This window comes from Perissodus microlepis, chromosome 4 (assembly GCF_051167445.1).
Source record: "Perissodus microlepis isolate ML-2025 ecotype Zambia chromosome 4, ASM5116744v1, whole genome shotgun sequence".
In the NCBI taxonomy this organism is placed as follows: Eukaryota; Metazoa; Chordata; class Actinopteri; order Cichliformes; family Cichlidae; genus Perissodus; species Perissodus microlepis.
In genome coordinates this window covers 7997862-8014916 of record NC_140464.1, presented here as the reverse complement: position 1 = coordinate 8014916, position 17055 = coordinate 7997862, and the positions used below count along the sequence as shown (strand labels likewise).

At 39.3% G+C, this 17055-nt stretch overlaps 2 protein-coding genes and 1 long non-coding RNA gene across 3 annotated transcripts; 1 reads left to right on the top strand and 2 right to left on the bottom strand.

Moving 5' to 3' along the window:
* Positions 1 to 57: 57 nt before the first annotated feature.
* Positions 58 to 6033, bottom strand: LOC146388229 (peptidyl-prolyl cis-trans isomerase FKBP10-like). The gene is made up of 10 exons (XM_084925396.1): positions 5734 to 6033; positions 5065 to 5210; positions 4789 to 4978; positions 4556 to 4701; positions 3186 to 3375; positions 2929 to 3074; positions 1529 to 1718; positions 1166 to 1308; positions 918 to 1081; positions 58 to 790 (listed from the first exon to the last, which is right to left on the bottom strand). The coding sequence occupies exons 1-10, from the start codon at positions 5931 to 5933 to the stop codon at positions 605 to 607; spliced, it is 1701 nt and encodes a 566-aa protein (XP_084781522.1). The 5' UTR covers positions 5934 to 6033; the 3' UTR covers positions 58 to 604.
* A 1965-nt stretch (positions 6034 to 7998) lies between these two features.
* Positions 7999 to 13958, top strand: p3h4 (prolyl 3-hydroxylase family member 4 (inactive)). The gene is made up of 7 exons (XM_084925394.1): positions 7999 to 8565; positions 9386 to 9535; positions 9634 to 9805; positions 9888 to 10016; positions 10111 to 10256; positions 10761 to 10844; positions 13054 to 13958. Exons 1-7 carry the CDS (start codon positions 8119 to 8121, stop codon positions 13201 to 13203), a joined length of 1278 nt encoding a protein of 425 aa, XP_084781520.1. The 5' UTR covers positions 7999 to 8118; the 3' UTR covers positions 13204 to 13958.
* On the bottom strand, positions 10984 to 17022 carry LOC146388227 (uncharacterized). The gene is made up of 2 exons (XR_014800030.1): positions 16919 to 17022; positions 10984 to 12324 (listed from the first exon to the last, which is right to left on the bottom strand). It is a non-coding gene; the product is annotated as an uncharacterized LOC146388227 (long non-coding RNA).
* Between the last annotated feature and the right edge of the window lie 33 nt (positions 17023 to 17055).

Genomic DNA, 17055 nt, shown 5'->3' with positions numbered 1-17055 from the left:
CAAGGCCAGACCAATTGAGTTTAGCTCATTGACAACACACAGAAATGTTTTTTGTTATAAAATATTTTATTGTACATTGGTACACAGCCACAAACAATACTGTACAACCAGTGTTTTTTGTAATCATTTTTAATATTAAGATGAAGGACCAAAGGTATAACTCTAAATCAACAGCAAATCACATGACTTTTGTAACAGCTGGACTATTCTGGAAATTGGGCCCTGCCCAGATTCTTGGTAAATGACATGTGCCTTCCTTACAGATCTTTTTTCTTCCATCAGCATTTTAAAAGCGCTTCTGGCCACAACATACTGACCATGTTTTTGACATATCACAGTTATAAAAACACTGGTGTAAAAGTTATTAATGATGGCTGAATCTCATATAGCTGCTTTGGGTTCAGAGTTTTGGTAAACAGACGTTTTGTATGGAAAATACAATTTTTCCAACTACAGGGCGAGTTGTCTGAAGTGAAAAGGCCCAGTAGATGAGAAATGAGTCCTGAAAAATTCAGAGCTGTTCCACAACACACTAAAACAACAGTGTTACCTCAGCCATTGCACGCCTGTACTTAATCACCAGTGAAACACGTAGATGTCCTCTTTATAGCTCATCTCTTGCTTGTTTGGACACTTCATCCTCTGTAACCGTCAGTTCATCTTCTACGATCTTGCCATCTTTATTACGGTCTTGATTATCAAACATGTCCTTAATAATGCTGTCGGCATCAATCCCCGGCCGAAGACGACCTTTGCCTCCTTGAACCTGGAGCCTGATGAAGAGTGAAAACTGGAGAATATTGGAGGAGTGTCTAAGTTATAAAACATTTTTACTGTGTGCAGCAATGTTCCTTTATTTACAAAAAAAAAAAAAATCATTTAGAAGGAAAAACAGTCATTTTAGCTTCTCTTTTTACCTCCTCAAGGGGGACCTGTTTGTCCCCATCAAGGTCCATAGCAGGAAAGAGGGGATCAGGGCCATCCCCGACCCACACAAACATGTAGCCTTCAGGCACACCCTTCTGAAGCTCCACCAGCTCCAACTCAAAGAAGAGCACTGCACTCCTTGGAACTCCTCCGGCTGGAGATGCCATTAAAGAGGAAAATTACATGAAAAAGAACAAAAAATAAATAAATACTGTATCTGAGTTTCTTGATGACTGACCTTCATTTTCACCATGGCCAAAGTGGGGAGGGATGACCACTTCTCTCCTCTCGCCTACACACATGCCTCTTAAACCTTCCTCCAGACCCAGGATCACATTGTTTGCTCCCAGAGTAGTGATAGAAGGTGAATCATACTGGTCCCTGCAAAGTGATTCATAACTATTTTTAACAGAGAACATTTAGGAAAGAAAAAACAAGAAAAAAAAACCTGGAGCCATGCAAGCATACATGCTTTTGTCATAAAGACAAAGATGGTATGAATTCGAGGCCCACGGAAATCTGTCAGACAAGGAGCCAGCAATGATTACATGCATGAGGTGGAGGGTGCAGTGTAGCACAGTGAACAGCAGAGGGCGCTCACGAGGTGTACAGCAGGGTGCCGTCCATCAAGGAGCAATTGTAGCGGTACTGAATCAAATCGTCAGCTTCACTTCTCATGTTACACTCCTGAGGCTTATGGGTAACTTTGATATTGACTGGATCTTTTGGGTTGTGGAAATCAATGACGTGAATGTCAAAGATCAGCACAGCAGATCCAGGAATGAAGTCTCCTACAAGATAAAATGAAAAAACAAAACAAGAAACATGACATTTATACACATAGAAGTACAGACGCATGCGTTAAAAAATACTCTGATAAAAGTTGAAGTACTGATTCATCTTCTTTACTCAAGTAAAATTGAAATGGTACAGGACCTGAAATGTATTCAAACTAAACAAGTAAAAAGTAACTCTTTTGAGGATGTTTCTATGAGCTATTGTTGTGCAAAGCTAACTGAACCTCGTGCTATAGTAATATAATAAAACAATTAGTAAATGAGAATACAAACTAGTCTGAACTGTAATTCTAAAAATTGTACTCAGCTTGAATCAGTTATGCAGAACACAAGCATATAAGAAGAAAAGCACTATTTTTTTTGTTGCATACATTGTAGACGATGACTTTGCCTCCACAGCTTAACAGGGAAATGAGCACAGTCAGGATTAACATGGGATTCAGCAGTTGTGGGAATGCTAAGATTGATTGTAGTGGTTCAGCGTGGGGAAAAGAATCACAATAATTTCTATTTTGGGCTCCAGCAGATTTTCTTTGTGTACACACTGTGATCAGCTGACTTCTACTGCTGCTGCTATTTGTTTGATTTACACAACTGAATTCAACAAGCTGTAACCCAACATTTCACAAGCTAACTTCGCTGATTTCCATCCCTTACACTGACAGTATACTTTTTACACTGTCTTTATACTAGATGATATTCAGTTGCCCTTTTTCTGTAGAGCTAGCTAGATGCTGAAGTACCATGACTACAGAACATCTACACTCGTTCCGGTGATGTGCCAAAAACACTGGCCTACTTTAACCTGACTGTGATGCTATAGATTACCTCATCTTGTTGTATGCGATACCCCCTGGTGACTGATATACCATTAGATACACTATTGCCTTACATATGTAACTTTTTAGGCTCAAATCACTTTGATGTTTGAAGGCACACGGGGACATGGAATAACTTCACTCAAATTCCTTAAACCTAAAGTAACGAGTCTACTTTGAAAATGTAAGGAGCAGAAAGTACACATATTTGTGTGAAAATGTTGGGAGTAAAAGTAAAAAGTTTTCTGAAAAATAATTAAAGTACAGATACCTAAAAATTCTAGTTAAGTACACTAACTAAGTATTTGTTTATCACTACTTCCCACCTCTGAAGCGCTCACTCGGACAACACTTTAAAACCTCCTATTTGCAGACATCAAACTCACCGACTCCTTTTTCACCATACGCTAAGTGAGGAGGAATTACGACCCTCCTTTTCTCTCCTATGCACAGCCCCTGCAGGGCTTTGTCCACCCCTTGGATCACGTATCCCATACCGATGTAAGTGTTGTAGGTGCTATTTCGCTTATAGCTGTCAAAGGAGAGTGAGAGAGAGCTTGAAAAAAGCTTATTTTGATGATAGCTTATTTACTTTCTAAAAATGAAAAAACAAACAAACAAACAAAAAAACTCTCAAGTGTACCTCGAGTCAAAGAGTGTGCCATCCTGAAATGTGCCATTGTAGTGGTAGCGGATGTAATCTCCAGTCACTGTTGTGCGCGTGCAGCCTTTAGGCACTTCCTTTGCCTCCACGATTACATCATCCTTGGGGTTAAAGACATCAACCATCAGCACCTCGAATACCAGCGTGGCCTGAGGAGGGATCATGGTTCCTGTTGGGAGGAAAGAAGCATGTTCATGAAAGAAAGTTATTAAAAAAAACAAAAAACAAGTGACCACCTAAATCCTTTTTTATCTACTCCGATTCAACTGAGGTTTGTTAAAGGATTATTAAGACAACTCTAAAACATCCTCACTCACAATTTTTGAAAATAAATATAAAATAAGACAGTACAATTTAGACAGTACAAGACAGTAAAAGAGATTGAATAACCATCCTGCAGCTAGCTTAACCTCTGTTACTGCACTCAGCTCTTAGGAAATCCAAACCCACAAGCATTTACACTCCACATTGAAAATGAGAGGACGCATATCTGTGGCCAACACTGGTTACCAGCAAGACAGCCAATTGAATTTGAAAGTATCCATATTGAAGCTTTGCCCAGAGCAAACACCAAATAGGACAGCAAGGAAGGCCATCCAGTAAAAGTCAAAGTAATGGATTTTACTGTAACAAAATTTTGTCCCTACACACAGTCTGGTCTCCATTTTTTAGGATCAACTTTCAATCTTTCTGATGCTTTATTTTCCTTGTACTAGAGCAGGAATGTCAAACTGATTTCACATCGTGGGTCACATATAGAAAATTTTGATCTTAAGTGGGCCAGACTACTGATACTTGCCTTTCAGTCACTGTAAAGAAGTTTAACTAAACATTTATTTCCCGTGACATCTTAATATAAGAAGTGCAATCTCAACAGCACATCTCAGTTTTTCTGTCAGCACTACTCGTTGGGCTTTAAATTGTAAGAAATAAATGTGCAAAATGAGTTGCTTAGTTGCATTGTTCACATTTTCTAACAAAAGCCATAGGGGAAGTCTCTAACAGGAGGAAAAGCTGTACAGCTTATGAATATACTATTAAACAATCATCAGTCAATCAATCAGTCATCATAAAGACACTCAAAAACTTGCTCTGACAATTTCTCTGAAAGTTAGCACACCAAATCCTACATGTAAAATCAGAAATATATATAAAAATACTGATATTTGAATGTGATATGCAGATAAACATGCAGAAAACATATGAAGTTTTAAACTTAACCCTTTAAAAGAAACTAAAAAGGTTATTTTAATCACTATGATTATTAATAAGAGGTTACATTTTGAGGTTGTCAACAGGTGAATTAAAAGAAATGCCACACTAGCCAAAGACATCTTAATATTAGTTACCATAGCCATTCTCTCCGTATGCCAGGAAGGGTGGGACGATAATGAGGCGTCTTTCCCCAATACACATGCCCAGAAGACCCTCGTCCATGCCTTTAATGAGGTCACCCTGGCCCAGGTAGGTGTCATAGGTGGCATTCCTCGAGTAACTAAATAAAGAGTTCAAAGTTCTTGATAATCAAAGAAACAAACAAAGAGATGCTTTTCAGCTTCTAATGAAACTTTTGCCCTCTCACCTGGAGTCAAAGAGTTCACCAGAGAGCAGAGTGCCGTTGTAGTGGTAACGGACAAAATCTGATGCTGCAGTTGTTCGCCTGCAGCTCGCAGGTTTGTTGAGAGTGCGGATCTCAACCTTGTCCTTTTCGTTCCAGATATCCAGCAGAAGGACATCGTAAACCAGCACAGCATCAGGAGGGATTATACCACCTGAACAGAGATAGAGATCAGAGTGTCACAAGTCAGCCCACATAATGCCACCAGTAAAGTGCCGTCACTGCTGTGCTCCTCTGCACCTGTTCCTATGCTTCCATAGGCCAGATGTGGAGGGACTATGACCCTCCTGCGCTCGTTGACACACATGCCCAGCAGACCCCGGTCCATCCCTGCGATGAGTCTGCCCAGGCCGACCTGGCTGATGAAAGCTTTGCCTCGATCATAGCTGCAGAGGCGGTGATGGAGATGAGGATGAGAGTGAAAAACAGCGTGAACAAAATAAAAATGGGTTGTGATTTTTTTTATTTTTTCAAGGGAATGGAATGCAAGGGAGGTATGCCATCTACTAACTGCCTGAAACTAACCCGTGTAGATACTAAATGACAGCAAATAATTGCTGTGATTCTCTCAGCCTTCTCAGCTTCACCTCTGCTGAAGCTGAGATGCTACTGACACGTTTGCAGTCATCACTGCTGCAGTAAACATATGTGAAGAAAAATCCATTAAAAGAACAAATAAAATGCGTGTTAGCTTTCTTTACTTCTGTGCTTACTGTAATAACTTTTTTACTGTGTAAGCAGTGCCCTTACTGCACAGTGAACCATTTTTAATCACACAGTAACCATAGTTTCATTGAAAGCTAACGTTACAAGCAGTTCGTGGGAACTGTAGTCCTTTTCTATACTAGCAATTAGCGCTAGTTAGCTCATTCTGAAGCTAAACTAACTGACATTTCGCTGTAACTTCACCTGGAGTCAAACTTTTTCCCGTCTTCAAAGAAGGTACCGTTGAAATGATAACGAACAAAATCTTCTATTTCCACTTCTCGAGGACAAACTTTCGGAATGTCATAACGATCCACGACAACGTCGAGTAACGGACCGGGGCTACAGTTCACGGTCAATAAATGCGACAGAAGTAAAAGCTGAAAACATGCCAATAAATCCATTTGGAAAGCTGCTCAGTAGAGAGAGAGCCCGTCTGCCCGCCGGTGATGTGGTTCAAGATGTGGAACCGATACAGCAGCAAAAAGTTGAAGCTGGTCTGGCCGTGAAGCTCGTTTAAATGACATAGATGACTTCCGGCAAGGGATTTCAAAATAATAGTCCTCCAAACAGAGAGAAAAAAAGACACTTTAATATTCAATATAAAAGTTGATAATGCTTATTTCAACTTTTTTCCCCCCTGTAAGTCTAACTTGGGAAAACTGCGTCAACCCACAAATCTGGCCAAATCTCAACAAACTAAGTGTGTGAAAATTTTTGTGTGACATAAATAATAATAATTATGATGATAATAATATTATTATACATAAACTACACAGATTTGAAATATTTAGCATGTAAAGAACAAATATACTTGATTTTATCTGAATGCAGCCTTCCTATATACTTCTTACACTGATGTCTGGTTATCATCTTCGGGTAATAATAGGGAAGTATGGATAAATTACCACATCTGCTTTGAGAGATAAGTGTTAGCCAGGAAAAGGGACACCTCCGCTTAAAGTGGGACCCTAGGTCACCCTATTTGTCATTAACATTACAGATGTATAATGTGAACGGTAGAACATTATGAAAGTGTGTGAAAACTGAAAAAATAAGATTGTGTGCCAAATGTAGAAACTTCCAGATATGCGGTCTGGCTGTTAAGTGGCACCGTGTGTTCCAACCCTGAATGCAGCACAGCGCACGATCTGAGACACATACATAATTTATTTCTCATTAATAATACTTTATATTTTTTAATGTGGATGGAAAACTAAACACACTTCCGGCCTTATCCCATCTCCTTCAGGCTTGCTTGTCGTATCTTTCTGGTCCTGTACTCCAGAGAGGAGCAGGAGGGGGAGTGGCCCCGGGGCCCCCACCCTCTTTCTAATGGAATCTTGCAAACGTGTAATGCCTGGCCCAAAAGGCCCGGCTCTATGATTTCAGCTCACAAATGAAACGAGCCTGAACTTATAATCCCGTATCATCTGGTGGCACATTTCAGGGAGGCAGGCTCATGCAAGGAGTCTTCTACGGTTTAAATAGTTATTGCAAGGAGAATTCCCGGTGAACACATGTGTGAGCCTCAGAAAAACGTTAATCTTTATCACCTGGATCCTAATAACCATCTCATCCAGACAGCCCGAAGGGCTTCTAATGGTAACTGCAAAGATTTTGAAATACTGCAGACACGGAGTTCAAATATGCCCACAAGTCATGTGTCAACTATGCGCATGGATTTTTAACCTCACTAGTCTCAGCTTGTCCATTTGCTGGAAATGTCAGCAGAAATCAAGAATCTTCAACTCATAAGACACTTAGTATGCACATTGATAAATATTCATGTAAATTAAAAAAATAGGATTAAAGTAATATTACATCTGGTTTGTTTGCATCTTCTGCGTTTTATGTGGAAAACATTGACCCTTTTCTTCGCAACTCATTCTGTGACGTCTGTGTCAAGCCCCCCAGAATTAACAAGAAATATACCGGAAGTACTGAGCTCTATTTTCAAGGTAATTGCCAAGATTGCAGTTTACCGACTGCCAAGCTGCATTTAAAACCTTATATTTTTTTTTAAAACCGTTATATTTTGGAATTTTAAATAAACGAAAAATACTCCAACTTGTAGCGAACCGGATCTTTCTTAATGATATTTATAACAATCAATATTAATTTCACAACCACACTTTTAAACTAAGAAAAGCAGGTTAATCCAGACATTCTAAAAATGCAGCCTTCCAGTAGCTTTTACGCACAAAAACATTAATTGTCATGTTGTTTAAATTGTTTAATTTTTTTTTAAATGAGACTAACTATAAAAATAATATGCACACACGTACTGTGTTCTATATTATTTATCTTAAACGAATATGTATGACCGATGCCATCCTTTAGAGGTAAATACTGTACAGAATGAGCAGAAGACAAGAGATCAATATTTATTTATTTATTTTGATGAACGCTCATTAAAGCTTTTATTCTGAAAATCTTGACTAGATGTTCGCGTTTTCGTCCCGTGTTTTTTACAGGTATCTCACTACGTGCCGACAGACATGAGCGATCCCTGTTAAAGTAAAGAAGGAGGTCTCCTGAGCCATTCAAAGCACTGACATACGGCTGAGGGAGCCTGTGAAGGTAAAGATGCTCACGAGAAGCTTGTTCCTGGCCTTCTTCTTCGTTATTTTTGCGCCGATGGACGCTCAGTATGAGAAGTACAGCTTTAAAAGTTTCCCTCAGAAGGACATCATGCCGCTGGAATCCGCGTACAACTACGCGATGGAGCAATACGGAGCGCAAAACTGGGCAGAAACTATCAAGTTCCTGGAGCTGAGCCTGCGGCTCCACCGGCTCCTCCGGGACAGCGAGGCTTTCTGCTGCAGCAACTGCACCTCCGTCAGCCGGGACAACGACACCCTGTTCGAGGATAGCAGCCTCCGCGTCATGCGCCACATCCTGCTGAGAGCTGCTTGCCTTAAAAAGTGCAAGGCAGATTTTCCAGTGTTTAAGCTCACATATCCACGGAGAGATTTATTGGAAACTTTCGAGAAAAGGATACCTTATCGTTACATACAGTATGCATACTTCCAGGTGAGACTAAGTGTGGAAGTGAGTTCACTGGGACTCTGGGAGTGTAATGCAAAGTTGGTGCAGTACTTAAGCACGGCATATCACAAGAATATCTTACGCGTAACGGGAGCATTCATTCAACAAAAGTGTCTGCAGTTGGCTTCTCTAGACAGGCTGGCTCGTTTTACTTACCGAGAGGAAATTTCTAGTGGGTTAGCTGTGGAGTGTAATTTCGCTACTACTTTGTTGTGCGCCCTCCTGCTGGCCAAGCAGCAGTTGAGCATGTGCCACGTCTCTTCCAGTGTTCCCCTAAAAACAATCCCCCTATTCTTCTGTCAGAGTGATGGGGGGGGCTGGGTTTACTTAGTCGGCAAGATCTTTCGCGTAAAAAGTGTGCGTAAAAGTATGCTTGGTCATTAAATTGCCTCCACACTAACAACATCCATGCTGTGGGGGAAATTAATTGAACGTACATCATCAGAAACCCTTTAACTCTGAATCCTAAAAGCAGAATACCTGCTGTGCCCCCTCTTTCACTCAGAGATTATTCTGCATATTTATTTATTGTTGATTAACCCTCCCCCAAAATGCTACCTTTTATTATACTTCAAACTAACAGGGTATACTTCCACGAACATCTGTCCAGATCTTTTATCTGACTCTGGTGTGTGATATCTGATATTATCACTTAGTTTCCAACCACTGCATCCATCAGCTGTTTACTGACTTCTCAAGAAATGATGTGCTCTGACATGTCCTCTTTTAAAAACGTTTACCTAAAAAGTAAAAAAAAAAAGTATCTTCCTGTAACTCCAGTGTCATGTGTTACATTCTCCCTCAGCTTAACAACCTGGAGAAGGCAGTGGCTGCAACTCACACTTTCCTGAAGAAGAACCCAGATGATGTCCTCTTAACAAAGAACATGAACTACTACAAGACACTGTTTGACGTGGAGGAATATCTCATTGATCACGAGGAGCAGCCATATGAAGTTTGTACCCTAAGCACTGTCGTATTGCACCAATGAGAGGTCTGATGTTTGAGTTCTATGTTTTTGTTTTTTTTTAAATTAATCTCTTTACTACACAGAGTGTTTTCTTGAAAAGTGTGACGCTCTACAACAACGGAGACTTCAGCAACAGTGCTAGAAACATGGAGCAGGCCATCACACAGTACTTTGAAGTATACAACCTCTGTTTAGCTGGCTGTGACAGCTCATATGAGATTGTGGAGTTCAAAGATTTCTATCCCAGCATGGCGGGTAAGAGGAGAGTCATTCAGGAGCAGTTTAAATTCAGATTATTTGAGGCAAAATAACATTTTCTCCTTCTTGCTTCCATCAGATCTCTATATAAATGCTCTGAAATGTAAAGTTAAATGTGAGGAGAACCTGACACCCAGCGTTGGAGGCTTCTTTGTGGAGAAGTTTGTAGCTACTATGTATCACTACCTCCAGTTTTCTTATTATAAATGTAAGAACTATTACCAAGACTTTGGCTTTATTTTGCAGAGATCTGTGTAATGTAATGTTTTTTTTTAAAAACATGTATTACTTTATGTTTCCAGTAAATGATGTAAAGAACGCTGCTCCGTGTGCAGCAAGTTACATGCTGTTCGACCCCAAAGACCAGGTGATGCAGCAAAATGTGGCGTATTATCGCTTCTACCGGGAGCAGTGGGGCCTCAACGATAATGATTTTGAACCTCGGCCTGTGAGTAAAACAAAAACTGTACCAGTCTTCATTCATCGGCTCTTCCAGGACTTGAGTGGTTTAGCTGCAGCTCATGCAGGCTGGATTGTTTGGAAGCAGCAGGCGGTGCATATTGCAAAGCAGGAAAATGGTAGCATGAAGCGGTCACGGCGTGAACATTAACACAATTTCAGGGTAGTAATTAGAAACTTGTATAGTTGTGTAGGGCAGATATGTTTTCCTATCTTTTCTGCAGGGTGTAAAATTGGCAGCAGCTGCAGTGGAGTTTATGGGCTAGACCAATCTGAAGGTGGTCTAGCCTGTAAAGTTCTTTGCATCCCGGTTTTAAATACATGTAGTGCTGCTGTAAACACATGAAGGCTTCTAAACTTAGAGGAGAAAAGCCAGTAAACAAAAAACCAGCTAGCCAAATTTGTTGTTCAGCTCTGTGTTGTAAAACTGTTTGTTTGTTCCCACTGGTTGCTTGAGCTTACACAAAAGCTGATGTCCCTTTAACTTTTCCAGGAGGCACTGAGGTACTTTAACCAGACGACCAAACAGAAAGAAATGCTGGAGTTTGCTCTGAGCTACCTGCAAACAGACGATGAGGTATGTTTCTACACTTGGCTCAAAGGCTGATGTTGACTAATGGCACACTGTTTTTAGACAGCATGAGGGCTTGAGCTTAAGCGTCAACGGAAATTACATTAATTCCTTTAAAGAAAGAAAAAAAAATTATCTGAGGGACTAATCTTTATACAATATGGCATTTAATTAGCAGCATTAAACAAATCGAACCGTGGCACCAATTTAGCAGAGGACAAGCTATAACAAAATCTTTTGCCAATGAGTTTATGTTACTTATTGCTGGTTTCAAACCTTATCTAATACAAAATGATGATCATTTTGATAGATAGACTGCAGTCTGAAATATTATAAGAGAGAGACATGGCGCAAAAATAATTCTCACTGAAAATGCAGAACAATGACCAAGTCAATCAACAGCTCCAACAGGAAATGTCTTAACCAAGCACACACACAGTGGAGGTTCACAATAGTTTCAGCACATTCCTCTACATTAGAATTGTAAAGACTTGGATGAATGTATGCTACCAAATGGTGTTCATACATAGTAATATAGCTTAAAGGGGGGGGGGGCTTTAAAACTTATTTTAGGCAAAGACTGGGAAAAGATTTATTTATTTCCTCAGTAACTTCAGTTTGCTAGTCAGATCCAACCCTCTCTCATGACTTTTGGTTTCAAGAAGCCAAGATGGCTAGAAGCCCAAACATCAGTGCGACGCTTCAAAACCGCACTTTATAAACCAATGGGTGACGTCACAGTGGCTATGCCAATCTTTTTATATGCTGCTACAGTGGCAATTCACTTAATTTACAAGTTAGGGATAGTCCAGTTTGAGACCCTAAATATGTATTGTTTTAAATGTCCATTAGCAAAACACTGAACGCTTACAGTCTGACTTCTATACCAATTTGACATTTTCTTACAAAAACAGTAACTATAAATGTTCATCTAAACTACAAAGAAATCCTTTGTTATAATCCAGCTACTGGTATACAGCTATGATGATCATATCTGACTAAGCTTGCAGAGATAATTATCTCTGAGATGTTTTTTTTTTTTCTTTTAACAACAAAAACAAAATTCCACCGGCCCCCTTTGTGCTGGAACAGTGGCTGAGGTATCAGACGCAGACGCCTGAAAACCTCAGCAGATAAAATCCAAACTCTCTGCAGGACTACAGAGGATAAAAATAAGTCTTTAACTTGGAGGATCCAGCTGGGGTTTACTGTTATTGTTTTTTTAAAATGCAAACTTCATATCTTCTTTAGGAGTGTAGACCTTTACTTTGGGGGAATTAACCAACAAACTAAACGTAGAGAACACAAGGGAAAATAAATCAGAGGATGAAAGGGAGAAAAAGGGGTGAAGGCTGCAGAAGAAGGGGTGGAGGGGGTTGTCTTCCGGCAGCAGTGTGTGGTATGTGGCTTGGAGGTGTTGACCACTGAGACTGTGCCACATCAATTTAACTCAGGCCGGCTCCTCCCAGCTTCACACTGCCTGGACCTGAGAAGGGGAAAGGAGGACTGTGAAAGTTCAGGCTGAATTACAGGGTGCAAAAGCTGACAGACATAAGAAGAAGAATGTGTCAGTGAATCTCTGAATAGAACTGTAAGTAAGGCTACGTCCACACTAGCCCGGATAGATTTGAAAATGGCCTTTTCATCTGAAAACACTCCGCGTCCACACTAGTGTTTTCAGTCGTTTTCACAGAGTTGTGCATCCACATTGAAAGGGCCGAAAACGCTTAAGTTCCATTACTGCACATGTGTGAAACACAAGAAGATTCAGCCTGCCTCATTTCTGTCTGCCATTTATTTACTTTCCAGCTCATTGAAACGTTGCAGCAAAATGTTGAGGAAAAGCACCGAGTTTTTTAAACAGACTAACAATGAGGTGGAGTTGTTGCTGCGAGTAACACAAAAGTACAAAGTTGCAAAAGCGAGTGAGAATTAAAGAATCTGAAGAAAAGCTATCTGAAGCATGTACAAACTGATATTAATCTTTAATAGGGCTGTCAAAATTGAGAGCAAACAAAACAACTCCGCTATCTTAGTTTAATTGGTCACATGACTGCATCACATGACTAAAATGCCTCATCGTTTTCGAAAGTCTCCGTTTTCGCTGTCCGCACTGTGACGCGAAAGCACAGTCTTCAAATGTATTCGTTTTCGAGAGCGTTTTCAGTAAAGAGTTTTCTGTTGATTTGTTTTGTTTTTCTCTTTTACATTTTAGGAAGTTGTAAGTCCAGAAGAAATGACCACCTCTCGCTCAAACCATCCTGACACTGAGTTTGAGGGTATGGGGGATTATGAGGAGTCCCTCCTGGCTGATTGGTGGCAGGAACCCAAAACTAAGTGGGACACTGGAGAAGTCATAGACTGACATCTGTCTTTATCTTCAAGCAGAACACTTTCACGTCCAACTCTGTCCCACCTCCCATGAAAACATGCCCAAAAAATGCTGAACCATCTACAGACAAACATCTAGATTCCTATCACTATTATGCACAAAAAACAAAAACACAGAGCCTCCCTGGTGATTGATTGTGGGGATTTCTTTTTTTCTGTTTTTTTGACAAGATTAAAATTCACAGCCTTGTTAGTGCATGCACAGCCATGAGTAAATGACGTTTGTGAGGTGAGAACAAATCTTAAATATGCACGGTAACAAAATAGAAAGCTACTTTTGTTATCAGGGAAAAATCATGAATATATTTGGATTTTTGCACTTTGTTATGTGAGCTTTTTCTCTCCCCCTAATCTCCCAGAGTGAGAAGCACCCTGTGTGTTTCGGGCCCTCTTACTGCAGGATATCAAATTTCATCCAAGTTACATTAACTCAACCCATGCTTTTTGTCATGGTTTATCTTACCAGGGGGCTCTGTTTTAATTTTAACTTAGTTGGTTATTAAATGGACACAATTACCCATCATGATGATCAGTATGAAAGACTAATCAATCATTGGCCTCAATGCTGATATTTGCCAATGACTTTTCTACAGTTTTTATGTACTGTTATTTAATGAAAGCTGTGAGGTGTGATATAACAATGCTGACATGGGGCTTTTATGTTGTTATTTGTCATCCACCAATAAGATATTGGTAATAAGATGCTTTTAATTAAAATAATTTAATGTATTCTTTTTGATTGGAATCATACTTTTTTTTTTTTTTTTTTTTTTAAATAACTACTTTAATAAGCTCAAATATACTTGCATTGTAAAAACTATTTTGATTACATTACTACTCTAATCAATTTATTATGGAACCAAGTTTGATTAATATGGTGAAGATGTTTGGTAAATTAAATTTAAGGTTAAAAAATAATGTTTTTATATTGCAAATGTATTTGACGCTTGATTTAAAAAAAAAAAAAAAAAAAAAAAAAAAAGACAATGTAGAGGTCGACCTGGTCTCTTGAAAAAATGTAAGCATCCAGTTTATATTATAACATGGGATTTACCCTATAAAGAGGCAGTTAATCTTATTTAGCAAGGACCCAAACCACAAAAGCAAATCAAAAAAATCTCATTGAAGATCAGCGGAGCATGAAAGCAAGATGTGTGGGGCATTTTTAGATGTACAACAGGAAGGCAAGTGTTTGGGATGTAGTTGCGCTCATGAACCTGAGATAAATAATCACCATTTAGCACAAAGCTCTTGCTGCATGGTTCACCCACTTTGCCCTCCATGTAGAGTAATGTGCAAAAGTCTCGAGCCACCCCTCATTTATTCAGTTTGTGTTAGTAAAATGGGAAAGAGGAGCAATTTATTTAAACATGCAAAGGCAAAAAAAATGGAGTGTAAAAACATATTTATATGATCATGTTTTTCTTCAGTACAGCCTGAACTTTCTTTTAATTTATTTAAGTAGTGGTCAGAAATAGTTCTCCAAAGACATTCAAAGCTCTTCTTTGGAGCTTTGAAACCGTTATGCATACATTGGCAGTGTGTTTGGGATCTCTGTTAAACAATTAAGCTCTTTCCAGATGGTATTAAATGATGGATCAAAGTCTGATGGCATTTTTCTTCCATTGTAATTCCATCAGTTTTGACAAGATCCCCAACACCACTGGCTGAAATGCAGCAATAAACCTTGACAAAGCCTCCACCGTGTTTTACAGATGACTGTATCTCTCTTGACCTCCTCTGTGCACATTGGTAATAATTTGAGGGAAAAACTTCAAATTTGAATTTATCACTCAGTCAGACCTGTTGTTACTGATTTTCAGTCCAGTTCTTGTGTAATTTGGCATACCTCAGTCTTTTCTCCCAGTTTCCCTTCCTTTATTTTGGCTTCTTGACAGTCACTGTTCCACTGAGATCATTTCTGATTAAGCATATGACTTTTTTTTTTAAGGTATTGCCCAAAGCCAAAGTTTGAAATCCATCAGAAATCCTGGAAAACTGTTGCTCAAGAAAACTTCAACAAAAATGAGAAGAAAGTCTGCCTCCTTGTGCACAAAATATAAAGAAATGAGGAGCGATTTCAGACTTTTGCACAGTAGTGTAAATAGCTCTGATAAAAGTTTTAATGCCATATAATTTACGCAATGTTTTGCATGATTCTATTCTACCTTCTTACAATAGTTTCATTTAATCATTATATTAAAAAAAAAATTTAAGAACCAGAAAAAAGCAGAAAGTCTAATCATCGATTTAAGCTGTGAAATACCAACAGACACAGGCAGTGACATGCGAGAGTAAGAGGTGTGGCTTCGTGTTTTAATATTTTATTTTCCCTTCATTTTAATCCATTGGCAGTCTTGATTTCATTCCTTTTCACTGATTAATTTCAAAAAGATAGTCTCTAAAAATATGGGGTAAGACGCATCTCATTTTCTTCCTTCTTCTTCCCGATTGCATTTGATATCCACTCTGTACATATTGTATTAATAACAATAGTGCATCAGCCATAGTGCAAAGCTCAAAACAAACCAAACTGACCACATACGCTATCAGACAAGCTGCATTCTGGACCCCGAACCAGATCTCTTTAATCTCATTTACAAAGTTTCTGGGCTGAGGCGTTCACCCAGGGCCCAGGGCTATCAACAAATGTACAAAAGACTCATGGCATTTCATTTCAGTGGTAGTTAGAACTACAAGAGAAATGATGAGATGGCAAGCTTAGCTTTTTTTTTTTTTTTTTTGACCACATTTAAAGATGCATGGACAGCTTTGTCTACAGGAGAGATTTGCAGAGGCAGGGCGTGTCAGGAGATGGATAGCTATAAATTATTTTTTAAGCATAGTTTTAAATAAATCTTCATACATTGCATTTAACATTCAGTATATCTTGCACATATTTACAAATAGGTGTGCATACAGTTGGCTAGTGCTCATTTTTTTTTTGTAGATACATGTTGAATTCTTTCTGTGCTGCCTTTAGGGTGCGTGGCTGCAGCGCACAACAGGTTGTAGAAAGAGATGATCTGCTAGAGGTAAAAACCAGTGATGGGAGGAATGTTCAGGTGTACACAGACACAACTGCCCCATAACATTAATGTAAACACACACATTCTTACTTTCTTTAAAAACCTCTTACACCCATACATTCACTCCTGAGCAGACAGACATAGTAAACTTCCTAAGCGTACAAACTTTGGGTCCAAAAGTGGTGAACACGCACAGACAGATATTGTGGAATGTATGTTGGTCGGTCTGTCATCGAAAACACTAAGTTACGGTCTCTGCTGCTTCATATATATAATATTTTTTTAATGATCCCAAAACCACAACACCTAGCTTTCTTTTTTTGTACCTGAAAACTTGAGGGTGTGGGAGATTGGTGGGCAGGTAGGATGCCTCAAGTTAAGACTCAAACTGCAATCCAGAACAAACAGCTTCTACGATCAGTCAGTCCTTACTCAGCCTTTCTTTGGAAAACATGCTAACAACAGTGTTCTTTTTTAAAAGTTATCTCAACGTTGCCAAATGTTGTAGATTAAAAACTAATTTCTGTCCATTTTAAGATGCACCTTGTCAACGTCTGGACCTCGGAGGAACTGTATCTTAGGTCCATTTCCTTAACGAAAAAAGGAAACAATACAGCCCCTGTTACGTTATTTCAGTCTGTGTGCTAGTCCAGCATTTACCTGTGGACTCAAGTGACGGCCGGGTTAGTTTATGTGCAGGCAGGCATTGGAAAGACGTGTCTCATTTGGTCCACCGTTGATATGTTCTTGATCAGACTGTCCGAGACGTGAGAAGAGGTACACAGACACCAAAGCAC